General features: G+C 41.2%; 1 protein-coding gene across 5 annotated transcripts in view; it reads right to left on the bottom strand.

The window, feature by feature from the left end:
• The window catches only part of LOC131475354 (RNA binding protein fox-1 homolog 2-like), a 53,623-nt gene that overhangs the window by 9,400 nt on the left and 26,794 nt on the right, over positions 1 to 17,429 (bottom strand). For 4 of the 5 annotated variants that reach the window (XM_058653423.1, XM_058653427.1, XM_058653422.1 and 1 more), the window contains 7 exons: positions 11,618 to 11,824; positions 10,429 to 10,602; positions 9,948 to 10,001; positions 9,649 to 9,741; positions 1,157 to 1,244; positions 593 to 649; positions 136 to 286 (listed from right to left, as the gene is read on the bottom strand). In XM_058653423.1, the coding sequence (XP_058509406.1) occupies positions 136 to 286; positions 593 to 649; positions 1,157 to 1,244; positions 9,649 to 9,741; positions 9,948 to 10,001; positions 10,429 to 10,602; positions 11,618 to 11,824 (824 nt within the window). The remainder of the gene's footprint in view (positions 1 to 135; positions 287 to 592; positions 650 to 1,156; positions 1,245 to 9,648; positions 9,742 to 9,947; positions 10,002 to 10,428; positions 10,603 to 11,617; positions 11,825 to 17,429) is intronic. The other variant, XM_058653424.1, reaches the window with a different exon arrangement.

Below are 17,429 nucleotides of genomic sequence, written 5' to 3'. Positions count from 1 at the left end.
CTGAATAGATTTTTCCAGGAACTGAACACAACAAATGGACAATTTTACTTCCAGAGTGTGTTTTTGTATTTTTCTATAAAACACAAAATATGTGAAGTCAACTGCTCTTGTTTGGAGCCTGCGTGCACTTCTTACCCAGGGTAAGTAGGAATAGCAGGCTGAGGCACAGCGGCTCGCACAGCGCTGTAAACGGGACGACCTCTGCCTCTGAGGTGAGCACCCCGAAACGCTGCTGCTGCTGCTGTTGTGGCTGCCGCTGCTGCTGATTGGTAGGGAAACCCTGGGACTGGAGGAGGAGAAAGGTGAGGAGAGGAAGGAAACAAGAGGAAAGAAAAAGAAGAGTGACAGCATAAAGGATATATATATATATATATATAAAAAGAATGGTTGAATTAATTGAGAATGAATTAGGTAGCAGAGAGAGAGAGAGAGAGAAGGTAATAATCCAAATTTAGCCTTGAGGGCCTGGTATCACTTTAAATGTCAGTGAGGAGGAGTACAGAATATGAATTAAAGTTCAGAATGAGACTTAAAAATGTAAAACAGGTTATTTTAATGGGGGGTGAAGATGATGGAGATGAGATGGTCTTACCTGCATACAGCTCTGGGCCATACACAGCCCCCATCATGGGACTCAATTTCCACCCTGCTGATGGTCACACAGAGAGAGGGGGCAAGAAATTAATACAGAAAAATGTACCAAGAACATACTGTAGGCACATGAACATTCTGTTGAATGGAGTTTTATATGTACATTCACTTCTCTACAGCTTTGGTCATTCTTGGCATTCATGAGTTACTTTAAGACTGTTTTTTTTTACTGATTAATGCTTGATTTAAGATGTCTAAAGAAGAAATGGTTCATATTTACTTTTCTAAGGTTTGTATTTGCTCTTTTTATGACAGCATGATGTGATAATGTGGATCTTGAGCCAAGTATGAGCTCAATGTTGAAGTTGTGTCAGGCAGGCAGAAACAAATAAATACTCTCATGAACAGGCTTAACAGGACATGGTGAGCAACAGAGGCTGCAGGGGAGGGAACACTGTTGTGTCTGAAGTTGTGTAATGTATCCATGCCATCTCTGTGCACCTCTACTGCTTGTATCATTAGACAGGTCAAGGTTCACTGCGAGTGTGTGTCATTCGGTCATTACCATAAGGCAGAGTGCTAAGAGCCTCTCCGTTAGGGTACGGGCTGACAATTTTCTTGTTAGTCATCACCCGGGCGGTGGCGTTATTCACCTGGAGATGGAGCAGCAGACAGTCATGGACATGGACAACAGTTCAACAGAGAAAAAAATGATGCAGCACAGAAACTCAAAGATTACATGTTCACATGGTTGAGGCTGATTTATTACAGTCTGCTTCTATCTTTTATACCCCAAGAAGGTTATATTGATTCAATCATCTTCTTTGGCTTATTAAGGGGAACAATGCGTTATTTGAAGTTATGTAACATTGAGTTTTCATTTCCCCCAATTACTACTATTTTTTAACTGTGCACTTGACAGTAAATCTGGTTTAAAGTGAACAATCGTTGGCCCACCAACAACATGGATGTGACATGACCTTAATTCTTCACTAATGTTAAACCTCAGCGATACCTGTTTCTGACAAGTCTAGTTTCACAGTCAACAGTGAGTGTGTGTGTGTGTCCTTGTGCGTGTGCGCGGTGACCGTTGAAAGGATTTTGTTTCAATCGTCGTGCAATTAAAAACAAATTGCCCAGTGGAGGTTTGGTGATTCACAGTGGAGAGATAAGGGCTGCCATGGGCAACGACACCTGTGTTGCTGTGGTGACCGCGTATAACACATGGCAAAGGAAACTTAGCTGCACTTGCTTTGGCACACGCAGGTAAAAAGAAAAGGTGTGGATTTTGTTTATGCAAACTGACATTTCTGACTAATGCTTAAGGCTTTCAGTCCAAGATGGCTGCTAATCTCTTCTGTGAGCTTCAAAGGCTCTCACTCTGCTCTCTTGATGTATCCTGAGCTTCCTTTGATGGGCTTTAAGAGAAGGAGATTGTAGCCCTCTGTAATAACACAGACTGTCCGAGTGTGCAGCTGAAGCTCCATATCTGACTGCATGACAAGCTTAAGATTAATGACCTTTTTGGCGAGATATGTGTGTGTGTGAGTGTGTGCGTAACAAAGAAGAAAAGAGAGGGACAAATAGAGTGCTTGTGTGTGCTTACGCTCAGCACTCTTATTTTGGGGGCCATTAAGGCCCAGGCTGCCTTGCACATTGCTTGTTGCAGTGAGTCATGTTCTTTATGTACTGAGCTTCATTCAAATGGAAATGAGGTTTTCCTCATTTTTGCTCCATTGCAAATGACAAGGTCAGTGGCAAATGACTCAATTAGCCTGGCCTGGCTAGCTATCTGACACACCTGCCCGCGAGTGTCTGCGTGGTCATATCTTTAGATGTAAATTGGATGAATGAATATTCAATTAAAGTCAACATTCTTTGGCATCACGGCGAAGATTTTGTCGATACTAATGGTGGGCAATCAGCTGTGTTGGAACCAGTGTTTGTGTAAGGCACATTAAAGTGAAGTTGGGTAAACATTTGACAGTAACACATGCAAATCAACAGAGCATAATGAAGGTCAGTCTTCTTTAAGTGTTAAGGATGATTAATAAAAACATTCAGCCTCTCTAATCCCACTTTTGCCCTCCCAGTCCAGTCTGAACATTAAAACCTGGACAGAATGAAGTCACATTTCCATATGAAACCAAACTTGTGGGGTTTACATACCTAAAAAGAAATATTAAAAATAAATACAAGGGAGAGAAAGAGGGGGTGCAAAAACATTTGTTTGACAAAATCAATAATCATATAACAGAAATTACACGCAGCCAAATATGGGCAGATAACATGACCAAGAGTGAGTGACAAACCAAAAAAAGTAAAGAAATAAAGTAAAAATTCAGCCAGTCAGCAAGCGTTGGATGCAGCATAGAGACCAATTAAAACAATCGCAGAACTCCCACGTACGAACACATACGAGACAAAGATGGGACAGGGAAGTTAAGAAAAAAGGATGCAAGTGAGAGGAAAAGAGACAGAGCCAGTCCATATACAAAAACAGGGGGATGTAAAGATGGAGTGAAGAGACAGAGAAAACAGGGGGGGAGGGGGGGAGTTTACATGAGCAACATAAAATAACTAATAACAATTACTGTTTGAAAACACAACATGTATACCAAGGTGCATCATTCAAATAAAGCAATTAGATTTGGTGACCATTCTCCTGAAAATATCATTGGTGGGTTGAGAAACAGAGCACCAAAGGATGGAGGAGAGAGAGAGAGAGAGAGAGAGAGAGAGAGAGAGAGAGAATGAGAGGGAGGGAGAGAGGGAGAAAGAAAGAGAGGGAGCATGTGAGAGTGAGAGAGAGCAATCCTCATTCCCAAAAAAGGAGAGAAACAAAATAAAATAAACATGAGTCACTATGCCAGGCATTAGAACTGTGTGTCACAAACTGAGACCAGTACACACTGCAACTACAACTACTACTACAAGGACTAATACACAGACAATCCACTACGAGAAACCAAACCAAAGGAGAGAAAACAAAATGGCAGCATAATAGAGACCCCAACACACTGAAAGGTAAACCCCATATCGGTTTAGAGATGCATATGGTGACACGACACGGTGGCCGTGTCTCAAATCACTCCCTCGCTCACTACCTCCTGCTTTGACAGACAGACTGAAGCCGGCTCTACATAGAGATTCCTAACGGGTCCTTTTTTCTTTTTTCTTTCTTTTTTTATCACTTTTCATCTTCCGTATAAAATAAATGCAGTATGATACATTTTAATGGCTGTCATAAATACTTGGTGGAACCTTTGAGGACACGATGTGGCGGATGTACTGTAGTAAATGGGGAATGATTTGTGACACAGTTCAGTTCAAACTGACGTTTTACACGCCAACAAATAAAAAACGAGCTACTTCTTACCTACAGATATGTACCACTGCCTACATATCTACATCCACTAACTGTCACTTTTAGGAGTCAAACCATCATAAAGAGTATGGTCAAAAAATGGCATAATAAACTTGACAAATGCCGTTTAATGGTGTTGGAAACTGTGGAACAAACATTCTGACTAAATGAGTCAATGATGCCATACAGGGATGACATTATCCCCAAAGTGACATAACCAAAACTGTCTCTTTATGAATTCAATTGTTGCTGATTGGACATTGCCAAAATGTATTTGCGAGCCTAAGGAAGCCGACTTATTTTTTTGAGTTTGCAATCCAATTTAGTAAATTAAATGAGGTTTGATATGTATATATTTCATAATAATACATGCATGAACAGCTGGTGGAACCCAAATCTTTTTACAGTTTCTTAAGATGTTCTATTGCATAAATAGCAAAAGTTCCCCAGTTGATTTCCTTTCCTGATAAGACACTGAGCTGGTCTATGTATGTACATCTGCAACGGTCTTTGTCTTGGCAGTAAACAGAGGCAGGAACGTTTCTGTCATTTTCTAACGCACACCTCATCCAATTGGCTAACAGTTGACAAAGGACTCTTTTAAAAGCAGGCAGGTCAGTGAAATCAAAGACGTTCTAATCCAGCACAGTGTTATTTGTCCTGCAGCATCGAGGTCTGCATTCACTCAAAGCAGTTGTAGGCAGCAACAGGGAGCAAAGCTTCACATCATTTCTGTTGATTTTAAGTCATTAGGAACAGGGCAAACTAAACACATGTCCAACGGAGAATTAATCAGACGGAGCGGAGAGAGCGGTGTGATTTGATAGAGGAAGGTGATTACATTCTTTCATTTGCATTGAGGTGTTAATGACATGGTAGGGGACGGACATGTGGACAAAATATTAATGCTAAGGAAGACGCTGCGATCGTCTGTCTGTGTGTTTCATAGGGCACTGCACTGGCTCTACGGTTATGACATATGGTTAATATAAAAGTACGTAACTTAACTTAGTCTACTGTACATAATACTGTATCAAAGGCCCATTTTAGGGGTGGGTTGGGTGGGGGGTGGGGGGGGTCAGTTCAGTGATAGATGTTTGTACACAACTTACCGTTGCCGTAGAAACAGCGAGTGGTTACCATGGAGACTGACAACAACACACAGAAGTCGTCAGGGAAACAGAAAAAATATAATAAATAAAGGAACAAATAATCCGAGTAACAAATGAAACCTAAATGCCCCGCCCCTCCCCCATGTTAAGAACCTGACAGCAGCAGTGTTACAGCTCAGAACAGAGTGTAAAGAGGAAGAAGAAAGAGGAGGAGAGGGTAGAGAGGATGCTAGCTCTCAGTGCATAGTGCAGCTGAGCATCAATACAACAATCAGAACAGTGAAAGGAAGTTATTTGGTGCTCTAGAGAACAAAAGACATGGTACAGGAGAATGGAGATATGGAGAAAACCTCGGCTTTACCCAGAAAAAACTAGCCTCACCAATGCAGCAATTTTAAACACCTCCACAGAAAAGCCAGATAAGCGGGTACATGTGTACACCACGCTCCATCATAAGAGCAGAGTAGCAAAGTTTTGATTAAATGCTATCTAATTCTATTCCACTCAAAAGCACAAGCACAGGTATGTACTTAACTGTTGCAATACTTCATTCTTGTGAGGTAAAGTTAGGCCACAAAAGAAGTGTGTGTTTTTAAAATGGCTGTGGGTAGAGTGGCTATAATTTCCATCTTTTACCAGTCACCACAAAATAACATACCAAGGGATAAACATAGGAGAGAAGACAGAAAACTGATAAAATATAGAAGGACATGAGTCAAAACAAAGTGAGGTCGACAGAGATGGTGGCAAAATAGAATGTTAAGAGTTCGAAACAACAGTTATAGACCATTTTCAAAATAAAAAACAAAATGACAGAGAGACAAACACGACTGGCGATAACAGAATGACGTGATGAGGAAGAGAAAGAACAGAGCTGAAACACAACAGACAGCAAAGGTTTTGGAAAGGGCAAAGTACAAATTCTCTTTCCCCTTTTCCTTCAGGCTTTTCTACATTTGTCACTCATGTACAAAGCAAACACACACACGGATACTCACACATTTCATTCAAGAGATTTTCCTGAGCCAGTTCATGCAGAAACAGAAAGTTCTGATAGCAAAACAATACAGGACTGCTTAATTTCAAAGCAAACAAGGAAGGGTTGAAAGGGGTTCATCTGTGAAAACTGGGACACAAGGTGCTGGGAAACCCTGCGCTTCAGGCCCATCGCCATCCCATCGCCATTTCAACAACTCAAGATCAAATTCTTAACAATTCAACCTCTCAAAATAAATTTTAAAAATGATATTCATCCAAAAATGTTGATAAAGTGAATGAAAATGACTGACATAAGGCCAGCTGTGTGGAGCGATGGCTGGTGAGTGTGTGCATGGTCACGCATGCAGAATCACAGACACAACTTCTTCTTATTCTTTTCACCACATCCATGCTGTGATGATGACACACTTTAATCCAGATATCACCAGCGCCCCAGTGCCCCCCCTCCGCCTCCCCCTGTGCATGCAGAGCTGCTGCACCACATCTCAACTACTTTGCACTATTGCGTTGACACGTCTGTCTAAAACTCTGCGCTGCAGAGGAGCTGTCACTTCCCGTAACACTCCAGCCACAAAGATCCACCACAGACACGCAACCCTGGAGCGGGAGTTAGCGAACGAGTGTCTTTAAGGTTCTGCATGGTCTCCGTGTGCTACCTCCCTCTCTCCCTCTCAGCAGTTATGTGAGCACTCGCTGTAACCGACTGTGCTCCCGTCTCTACAGGAGTTGCCATTATCTTTTCACACTATAGTCTGCACACCAGAGAGCAGATCGGGAGATAAATAAACCGAGTAAACCTACAGATTCTTATGTCCAATACTCGGTCTTTTGAAGTAAATAACATCTGAATTTGCTCGATTCTTTTGTCAGAATGCAGAGAACCCAGAGAAAGAACGGTTTAACTAAAATCACAAAAAAAAAAATAGCCTTTATAAGCTTCCCCTTTTAAATATTTCTTTTAGACTTTCAAACTGCCATCCATTAAAAAATGGGTCAAGAAAGCTTAATAGTGTACTTAGCGGATAAAAAGACATTAGTCTACGTGATTTAAATAATCGTCAGGTTGTGCGAGTGAGGTTTACAGCTGTGTAAATGAGACCATACAGGGACCTTAACACTCTTTCTCAACAGCGCCTAATTGTAGCAATAGAATGAAGTGTGTTTACATATGTGATTGCACATATAGGCTTCAGGTCAAAGCAACACAAGTCAGTGGCAGCCAACTGCTATGAGTGAAGACAGTGTTGCCACTCATGTCGGTGCATAGAGTGGAGATGCATTTTTGGGGGTTAAATACACACTGACACACCAATATAGGTCTAATGGACTCTATATATGGGAAGAGCGGTGATGGGATGGGTCGCAGAAAAGCAGGTAGAGACAAAGTGAGCTGTAGTTGAGCCACTTACATGGATACATTGGAAGTGCACAGGAAACTGACTTCTTCAAAGCGCAGAGTTTTATTCCAGACAAAGAGAAGTACAGTGTAACTTTAAGCACAATAATTACCCTTCTATATCACAGAGACTATATCCATGCAATCTACGGGCAGCTAGGCTTGGAGAAGAATGACTGTCTCCCACTGGCATGCACCAAGAACAAGGAAATGTCAGCACTCGAGTGAAAGATAGCAAACACTCGCTTAAAATATAAATTCACCTTTTAAAAATTCCATAGTAACTGGACCAGTCCCATCACAAAACGTAATGGCATAAAGTAGCTGTAGAGAATAAACATGCAAGAAAAATAACATCCATCTCTATGCAGAACGGCCTCAGTTATGCCACAGACTGCCAGGATAAAACACAAGTCATGCACACACTCGATATGTCAACTAAACCCATGCCAGTGAAAAGGACTGAACTACACAGTTAAAGATATTTAATATAGCAATGGTATAGAGTAGGCCTTTATTTCAGAGTTTCTGAATTACAATAGGAATATATGATTACTCCTTGGGCCATATTCATCTCGTAAAACATAGTCCAACAAACTCTGAAACGTTGTGACCAATTAAAGTAAGAGCTACGCCAGGAGCATCTGCATGAAGGGAGAACTGCCAAAGAGCATCACCGCGAATAGAAATGTCCAGCGCTTTCTCCTCAGTGAAAAGTATGTGTAAACACAAAACCACGGGTTTGTCCTGCGCCAGCCTTTTGTCTCTTCAAGCCCATGCACCACAAACAGACAGAGAAAAACACACGACCCCACACTGCTGCTGGTCCACAATGCAGCCGATAACATGACCTGCCACAGCCCAACACCATGACTGCAGCACAACAGGGCACATGCAACGTGACAACTGAAAACACAGAACAGAAGAGCTCATTGATTAATGAAAGTGACTCATCTCATGCAAAACTTGGGGGAAAACACAGAATAAGATTAAAGCAACGCAGGTTGTTGACTCGATGCAGGGAACATTGGCTCGATCAGTATTCATTCAGCTTGCCGAACTGACTTAAGGATGGAGGTGGTGGAGGGAGTTTATAGTACCGGTGGATACAGGTGGCTGTCTGTCATTCTCGACTACACTGCAGCAGAACGGAGAGTACAGAACTAAAAAGGGTCTAGCCAGCCTCATCCATCATGCAAGGACCGACTCGCACACACCCCCACACAGACACAGACACACGCACACACACACCACAAGGAAATCACCACAGTAAGCCCATGCAGAAATCCTGGCTTACAGTGGCTGCCATTAAGAGATCCAAGGTGAACAACTGGCTGATTGAAACCCCAATTAAATGAAAAGGAGGAAAAACTGCTTTCAAAATCGCAGCACATGCTTATGTCACAAATTAAAATACAACTGCATCATACAGAAAATGAATGACCTTAGGACACACAACAGAGACTTCACACACATATATAAAAACCCCAAGTGTACAGATCTTTGTTAAGAAAACCAGACGTCCAATATAGTGAACATGCATCTGTATTGCTGTGATTTCCCAGCATGCTGCTGTTGCACCAGGAGCCATAAGCTTGTCACAACCACTTAGCCACAACACCAGGAGAGAGGAACACAGAAGGATTTCTACACTAGGGGAGGGGGGAAAAAAGAGCATCTGACTGCAATCTGCCATGCATCATCCTTTCACTGTGTTCCTCTTATGCCCTCCGGTGCCAACTACACAGACATCATTCCAATTGTTGCAGAAAAAGTTTTAAACATCAGTGTGGCTACAAGTTGCTCGTCAGTAAAGAGAAATAAAAAAAAGAAAAAGAAAAAAAAAAGGTGAAGAGGCAACAGCTTGATGTGGGGGGAAAAAAATGCTGCAGAGAAAACATAACATATCATGCCTTATAAAGTTCTTGCACCCCCAAATCATTCTCACCACAAAACAATGACAAGTAAGGAGGAAAGAAATCTTTTAAAATTTAGAAACAAAAAAAAAACACTGCAGAGGACCAGGGAGTGAGATACCAGTGGGCTGCATCAGAGCATAACACTAAAGGGAGAATGGGAGCTAGCTAGCAGTGAGTGATCAAGCAGAATTACGATGGGAGTTCAGAGAAAAGACAGAAGACGAGAGGGAGAGAGAGAGAGGGAGAGAGAGAGGGGAAAATTACCTCAATCTTCCGACCTTCCACCAATGTGCCATGGAGCTTTTCTCTGGCTTTCTCTGCATCTGCGCTGGTCTCAAACGTCACAAAGCCAAATCCCTGTGGCACACAGCAGAGGTTAAATTAGTTTGTGCTCAGCGAGGGGCACATGAGATTATTGAGGTGCATCCTGAAGCTGTTGAATAGATAACTACATTTGCATACAGATGTTCTCCAAAGTAACGTGTGAATACCAGCGGGAAAAACATGGATGGCGAGAATACCTGTCAGTGACAGTTGTTTCAGTGAGTCATCTGTGCACTTACCTTTGAACCCCTCTCATTGAAAATAATCTCTACATCCAGAATCTTCCCGTATTGCTGCAAACACAATAAAAAATAGAAATGAGTGGAAAAATAAGATTAAATGCATTATGAACATCTTTGATTGGTTTACTTCTCAGATGGATTTACTACAAAGCTTGACTTTGTGCAAGTTACAATTACTTTGCACTAGGGGTCACTATTACACAAAAGACAACTTTCCACATGTCAACGTGCTGCTGTTGGTCCCCAAGCCTTGAACTGAGCTCTGTACCTTATTTCCCTTTTTCTTGGTCAGTCACACACTGACACACATAGCAGCCAACTTTCCCTTCCTAGCACTAGAAGAACACACAACAGTGTCTCTGCTTTGTGTTTCTCATTCCCCGACTCTTTGCCACAGACCCGGAGGGTTGAGATTGATTTATTGATGATCTTGCTTAAAAAAAAAACATGGGGCCTCTCAACATTCCCAGCTTCTTACCCCAAACATCTGCCTGAGATCTGGATCCCGGAAGCGGAAGGGGATGTTGGAGACATGGAGGCGTTTGGGGGTCCCTTTGGCCTCCGCGGAGTCTCCTGCAGAGCCTCCTGCTCCTGCGCCTCCTGTTCCACACTGTACACCCACCTCACCCGGGGATGTTTCATCTGTTTTTCCCTGTGGGGGTCGAGAGAGAGAAATCATCGTCATTAGGAACTCCTTTTCAAATATGTAATTTATTTTCTTTTTCTATACTATGTTGTACAAAGATTTTGTTTAGCAGTAATCGTGAAGCCTTGTACTATTTGCATAATCGGAAATAAACAGTACAAACCAACAAACAATCTTTATATTCTCATTTTTGTTTTTTATCATTGAAAAGATCTCGATCTTATCATCTTGATTTTTTATTATCATGTGAGTGTTATCATTTTCCAACTTTATAAATAAGTTAAGGTTCACCCATGCATTTAATTTCTTTATGGCGAAGGACTTGTGAAATGTGCTGTGTTAATAAAGATTATTATCATCGTTATATTAATAACTGGTTTAATTAGTATGATTATTCTTTTAGAAAAGATCTGCTTCACGTCTTTTTTCAGGTGTAACCCTAACATAACATTCCCACACATCACACATCAGTGTTGACATTGCTGTAGTTTAAAATAAGCCTTATGATTTCATTTGCGTCAATGAGATATGATTTATGTTAAATATCAACACTAAAACGCTGCAGTACATCCATACATACAATACTCAAGTGCAGTGGAAGTGTTTTATTAATGCCAACGTTCAGGTTACTAACTTGCTCACAGAGAAACGGCCATAATGTAGCAAATCAATTGTTTGTTTTAGTTGAATGTTACTATGCTTATGTTGTTGATCGACACCAACGCTGAGAGCAGGGAAGTCTTCAGCAAAGTGTTGGTGCTTCTGCAGATCTATGGAGCAGATGCTGAGATGTTTCTATTTGGACCAAAGTGGTTTCCGGCTTTACGATTGTTATTATATTTTATTTGGTAAAAAAAAAAAAGAAAAAAAAAATAGCACAGAAGTTGGATTTAGTTCAAAACTTCAACAAGATGTCTACAAATTAGGGAAAACAGAGGTTTGGAGTCTATGATTACCAGAACAAGATAACCCATTCACTCTGTCAGTTAACTACCGAGTGCTTTGTGAACACAGTACTTACGCTGTTGTTGCCGTTTGTGGTGGTAGCGGCGGTGCCTCCATTACCGCCAGCCACTACCTCTGCTGCTCCTTGGCCCCCAGCACCAAACATGGCCCCGGGGCCAAACTCTGACCCTGCGAGCCCGTTCTGAGGTGGGGGTGGAGGGGGGAATGCTGCAAAGGGCGGGGCCACCAGACCCTCCTGTCCTGCTGTCGAATCCTGAGAGCCCTAGGGGAGAGGGGAGGAGAGAAGAGAAGAGGAGGAGATGACTTAACATATATACTGTGAGCCTTTTATGGTGGCTGCCGCGTCTCGATAAAACGAGAGGGTTAAAATCCTGCATCTTAGATTTCACTCTCTCTCTCTCTTTCTCTCACTCCCTACTAAAGCACTCAGTCACTGTGTTCCCAGCATGTGATCCTCCCCCCCCCTCCCTCTACCTCCATATCTCTGTCAGGCATGTGTTTTCAGTCAGCCGACCATGAAATATTTACAGAAAACACATCTATTATTAAGACTCAGAAAATTCGATACAGAGTTTGAGACACAAAGATGTGTATTGCGTGTATGGACAAACAGAAAGTTAAATAGGAACCATGACATGTTAAGTGTGACGTGTTTACAGCTATTGCTGCATTGTGAAAATGCTGGTTGTTGTAGTCCTGGCTGTGTTCGAGGTCATCAATAATTCAGTTTCACTGTGCATCAGCTAGGACTCAAGGATTATTATTTTTTTCCTCTCTCCACTCTTACGACTACTGTATATAAACAGCAGAAGCCAATCCATAGATCCTTTATAGCTGTGCTGCCGCTTCAATGAACACACCTTGTGTAAGTGTTAGTCTCAATGCCAAAGACACAAGGTGAAAGGAAGGAAGTGACAAAGGAACATGGAAAAGGCCATAAGGTCTGGAGGTGAAGGCTGCTTCACCCACACCAGACGAGATAAAACAGACGATCCAAACCTGTAAGTCACTGGTCTGGTTTTTGCTGTGAGCTGGTTCTGGGTTGAATGACTCTGAGAGTCACTCTGTCTCCAGGCAGCTAAATTAGACATAAACTATAATGACAAAAAACACAAATCAGCTCTTCCCTTCTCTTTCTCTAATCCTTTAGCCTGACTGCTCATTGTTCTGTTGTAGTAAGTACTGCAATGACTGTAAACAGCCAGCTAATGCTTCAGCTTCTGGGGTCTGAGCCAGGCATCAGAAGATGGAGGCTGGATAGAAAAAGGACGGGGAAAAAAATATGGAAAACTCATCAACTGCCACTCTCATTGTGGCGAGGCAAATTATGCGTTACAAAAGAATTTTGTTTTTGCGTCCCCAAGGATCTCTCTCATCCCATGATTAAAAAAAGAACCTTCAAAAATATGTCAGAAAAGAAAAACGACAGAGAAAATAAGCCATTAGAATTCACAAGTTAAGCCCTAGACTATAGGCTGCCTAGGTTAATCAAAGCCTAAATGTACATGTTAGGACATGCACGTATGTAAACATGCAGTAGCCTGTACTCAGCCACTAAAGGGTGTGTCCAGGCCTGGAGCTGAATCACACACTTTAAAAATGCCGAGCATAGAGTAAGAAGAGAGACTTGCAGAAAGAAAAGAGATTAAAAAAACGTTTGTTTTGACAAGTGGCTTTTTCCTGAATGAGAAAGACGAGGAGAGCCGGGCAGTGGTAGCAGCGGTAAGAGCGTAACAGTGATGGAAAATTATGCACACTAAATTACATTTTTCTGCTTTAGGGCATCAGGAAAAGCAGCATCTCTAAAACCAAGGCTACGACATTGTTCATTCTGTCAACACAATGTTTGTCGCTCAATAAAACACAGCCAAGCCTGAACCAACTGGACTGGATGTGATGACAAATGCTCTCAAAGGATAATAAAATAAACAGAGAATTTCAAAGGCCCTGTTCAGACTTTGTATTAACATCCATCCGCAGAGAGCCAATCTCGAGGAAGACTGTTCACACCCAGCATTTAGATGTGTCCTGGATGTGTGTCCCGTCATTGCATGTGATCAACTGTATGCAGATGAAGATGGAAGTTATTTCCATTAGCTAGAGTGAAAATTGTGTTTTTAATAAACTCAAATAAGCTAGTCACCTGAAATAAGATTTGACCATTAGAAAATGAAATCAAATGTTGAAATTGCAGATAATCAAAATAAAGGTGCTGAGAAAATGCAGCAGGTCCGAAGACATCAGCTGATTACAGGTATGCTTTATCATTTAAAGGTTTTATCATAGCCATGACTTAGCTGACATAGTGTAAGAATTGCCGGGCTAATAAAATGAGAGAAGGATGAGAGAGCTGTCAGTGGAACAGAAAAACAGAGTAACCTTAAGTCCACACACACATTCCTGAGCCAACAATGAAGCACTGCCTTAACATGGCAGCATCATATAGTCTGAAGGAGAGCGAGAGAAAGGAAAAATTATATAATGGAAAAAAGAGAAGGGGGGGACTTAACGGGAGGAAAGAGGGATTATGGGAAATAATGACATGCTCTTTTTTGTGATGTCTGGTCCAAACACAAACTTTCCACAGTGAATTTTGACACTCGGAGCTTAAGTTCAAATGGGCTGCTGGACTTCTAATTAAAACAATATGAACAAGAATCTGAGAGCGTCTGAGAACAGTTAGTCAAAAAAATCAGCTGAGATTCTTTTCTTTTTCACTTTTTTCTAATTAATCTTATATTTCAAATATAAAGAGGACCATCTGTTGTAGGAACTATTCATATGCATCGTCTGTGTGCGCACACAAGCACAGAGCCGTTGTGTTACCCGAGACACCATATGTTTTCCATACACAGAAAAGCGAGGCCTTTTCATCACCGCAAACCTTTCAAGCATACGTCCGAGTCCGTCTGCTGACTTTAGCCTCTCACCACCGCAATAGCCAGTAGCTACACAAACAAACTGAGCTGTGTGGTGATGCCAAGGAAACCCATTGTTCCTTACGACTAAAAAATCGACAGTATGATAAAAACACTATCCTGGCTTCTTCTTCCACTGAAAACCATCCCCTTTTTTCTTTTCCCTGAGGTTGGAAAAGTATGTCTCCCCTCATGCCCTCCCTCCCTCCTCTCTCCTCTCCTCCCCTCCCCTCCTGCCACGCTTGATAAAAGCCAGAGGGAGATTTTTTTTCTTGTCTTAAAACCCACAACACCCTCCCCTCCAGTCACTCAGAGCTTCGACTGCTCTGTGATGTCCATAACAGCACAAGCCACAGCCCATCTCCTTTTATGGTGCGCAGGCTTTTTTTCTTCCATCCGTCTTCGTGGTGGGTTAATCAGAGCATGCAGAGGTTACGCACAAGGTTCTGAGAGGTCAATCTACAGCTGGCAAAAAGCCAGCACATGCACGGATGTTTATTTTGACGAGCAAACTCTTAATATTGTATATTAGATGTAGTGAGAGAACCCAAGAAATACAAACACCTAAAACAAAAATGGTATACATTTTGTTAGGTAGTGTGCTTTTTTAATCATTTAAATATTTAAATCCAAAGAACCATTTCATTCTGGTCACCTTTTAATGATGTCATTGTGTCTGCTTTAACTTCCAGGGCAAACTACACTACTACTTACCCAGTGTCTTTTGTTCTTTTTATTTTATTGTGTGTAACTGTAATGTAACTAGTTGATCACGACAACTCTGCCATTCATTCTGCCACTAAAGCTCTCCCCAAACTCGGGAGGGGGACCAAATGAGACGAGACAACAAATCCCACGATCCCATACTGCGTCCAAACATCATCAAACTAGGTCTTTTGTTATTGTTTTGATTGACCCCAAGCGTCGTGTGAAAAACTAAAGAGAAACGTGATGCAGTCTGACAGCGTCTGCAGCGCCGTAGCCGCGCCAAAAGCTTGTCTGTTTTTGACACTTATATCAGCATCATTATCATAATCACACTGACGATACTTTCTCCAGCGCTGACTCACCTCGGGCAGGCCAATATGGACCGAAAATAAGACCATAAAACGATGAAGGATTCATATCCCTTTTCCTACAACACACCAGAACATAAATCTTTACAAATAGAACGACTATCAATCATCAGGAACATAGTAATGCTGACAAAATAACACTGCACCACTCTCAAGGCCATGATATTTTTTAGGAATTTACCACACAATCACAAATAAAGACAGACCAGATTTCCGGGGGGGGTCTCCTCCAATAGATTTGTGAAATGCTGGATTAGGAGAGCATTAATCTGTAAATTTTGATCCTTATATGAATTGTTTGTGTCCTTTTCTTCACAAATCATGTGACTTCTAAAGGTGGTAAATTGGTCATTATGACACCCTGGGATGTGTGAAATTAACACAGGTATTTTTCACTTTATGGAGAAAATAATTACTTCAAAATGTAACCCGAAGTTTCATGAATAATAAAAATATTCATTCGTTTTTGCAGTGATATTAGTCATAGCTGACGACAACTGAAGCAAGCTAATTATCATCATTATTATTATTACTATTATTATTATTACTATTATTATTATTCAAAACAAATTCATACAAAAAAAGCCACACTATTAAAATGCTGTTAGAGAACCATTAGTGCAACAATCCTGAACTAAAACATGTTGATGCTTCAAACAATCACTCATCCTCTGGATTTTACCATCTTAATTATCTTCCAAAGCACAATTATGATACAGAGATGCAGACAATGATCCCCATCATCCCGACTGTATACAAGCACTGACTCTGGTGTTTTAACCCACAAAATTCACTGAGGATTTAGTCATAAAATAAGCTTTTCACAAAAATCCATAAAGCCAACACGAAGGGATTAATATTTAAAAGCTGCTAAAATAAAAATAAAAAGGCCGGTGCTGACAGAGTACTCAAACATTTTAAGAAGTGTTGACTAAAACCTTATATCACTAACTGTGACTAGATGCAGATTAGGAACCTGCATACTGCTGTCACATCCTTTGCAAATGACGTTTAAATCTGAAAACCCTGCTGCAGCAGCAGCACCTACTTACTGCTGCAGCCCAGGATTAAGTGGTATGTGCACATGGCACAGTGCTGTTTGTTATGCAGGAGAAGGTAACGCAGGAGCAGGGCTGCAACCAGCAGTTATTTTCATCATCGATGAATATGGCAATTATTTGCCCAATAAGCCGTGAAATTTCAGAGAATGTTGATCATCGTTTCCCAGACCTTGAAATCTCAAATGTCTTGCTTTGTCCACAAAACACAATGATCAGTTTGAAAGATTTCTTTGTTACATCAAACAAAGGCTCAAGATAATTCAAATTTACTGAAAAATCAGACCGCTGATTTTAATTTGGTTAAAATTTAAAAAATCTTGTTTCTTTTTATTTATTTATTTTCAAAATAGCAATCAATTTGTGAATTGATTAATAAATGATTCATCATTGGGGCTCTCCTTTGGAGATACTGCATATATTTAAAATGTGCAGGGTCATTACCTGCAATGTGCATTGCTCTGCCTATCCTCGTATTTGCACGCGTGTATCTTTGTGAGGACATTTTGACTTTATCGGGTATTTAATTGGTTAAGGTTAGTGTATATGGGGCTAGGGAATGCATTATGTCTATGAGGTGTCCTCACTAATATATAAAAACAAGTTTGTGGGTGTGAGTGTTATTGTATAGCTATCTTAGTGAGGACATTTTGGCTGGTCCTCACCTTGTGTGACCTCTTAAAATGGCTTTTTGAGGTGAAGACTTGTTAGGATAAGTATTGGGTTCAGGTTAGGGTTAGGCATTCAGTTGTGATGGTTAAGGTTAGGTTAGGAATGCATGAGTGTCCTCACTATGAATGTTGCGCAAACATGTA

This window comes from Solea solea, chromosome 16, assembly GCF_958295425.1.
Source record: "Solea solea chromosome 16, fSolSol10.1, whole genome shotgun sequence".
Taxonomy (NCBI): Eukaryota; Metazoa; Chordata; class Actinopteri; order Pleuronectiformes; family Soleidae; genus Solea; species Solea solea.
The sequence above is the reverse complement of the archived record's forward strand: the minus strand, read 5'-3'. Positions and strand labels throughout refer to the sequence as shown.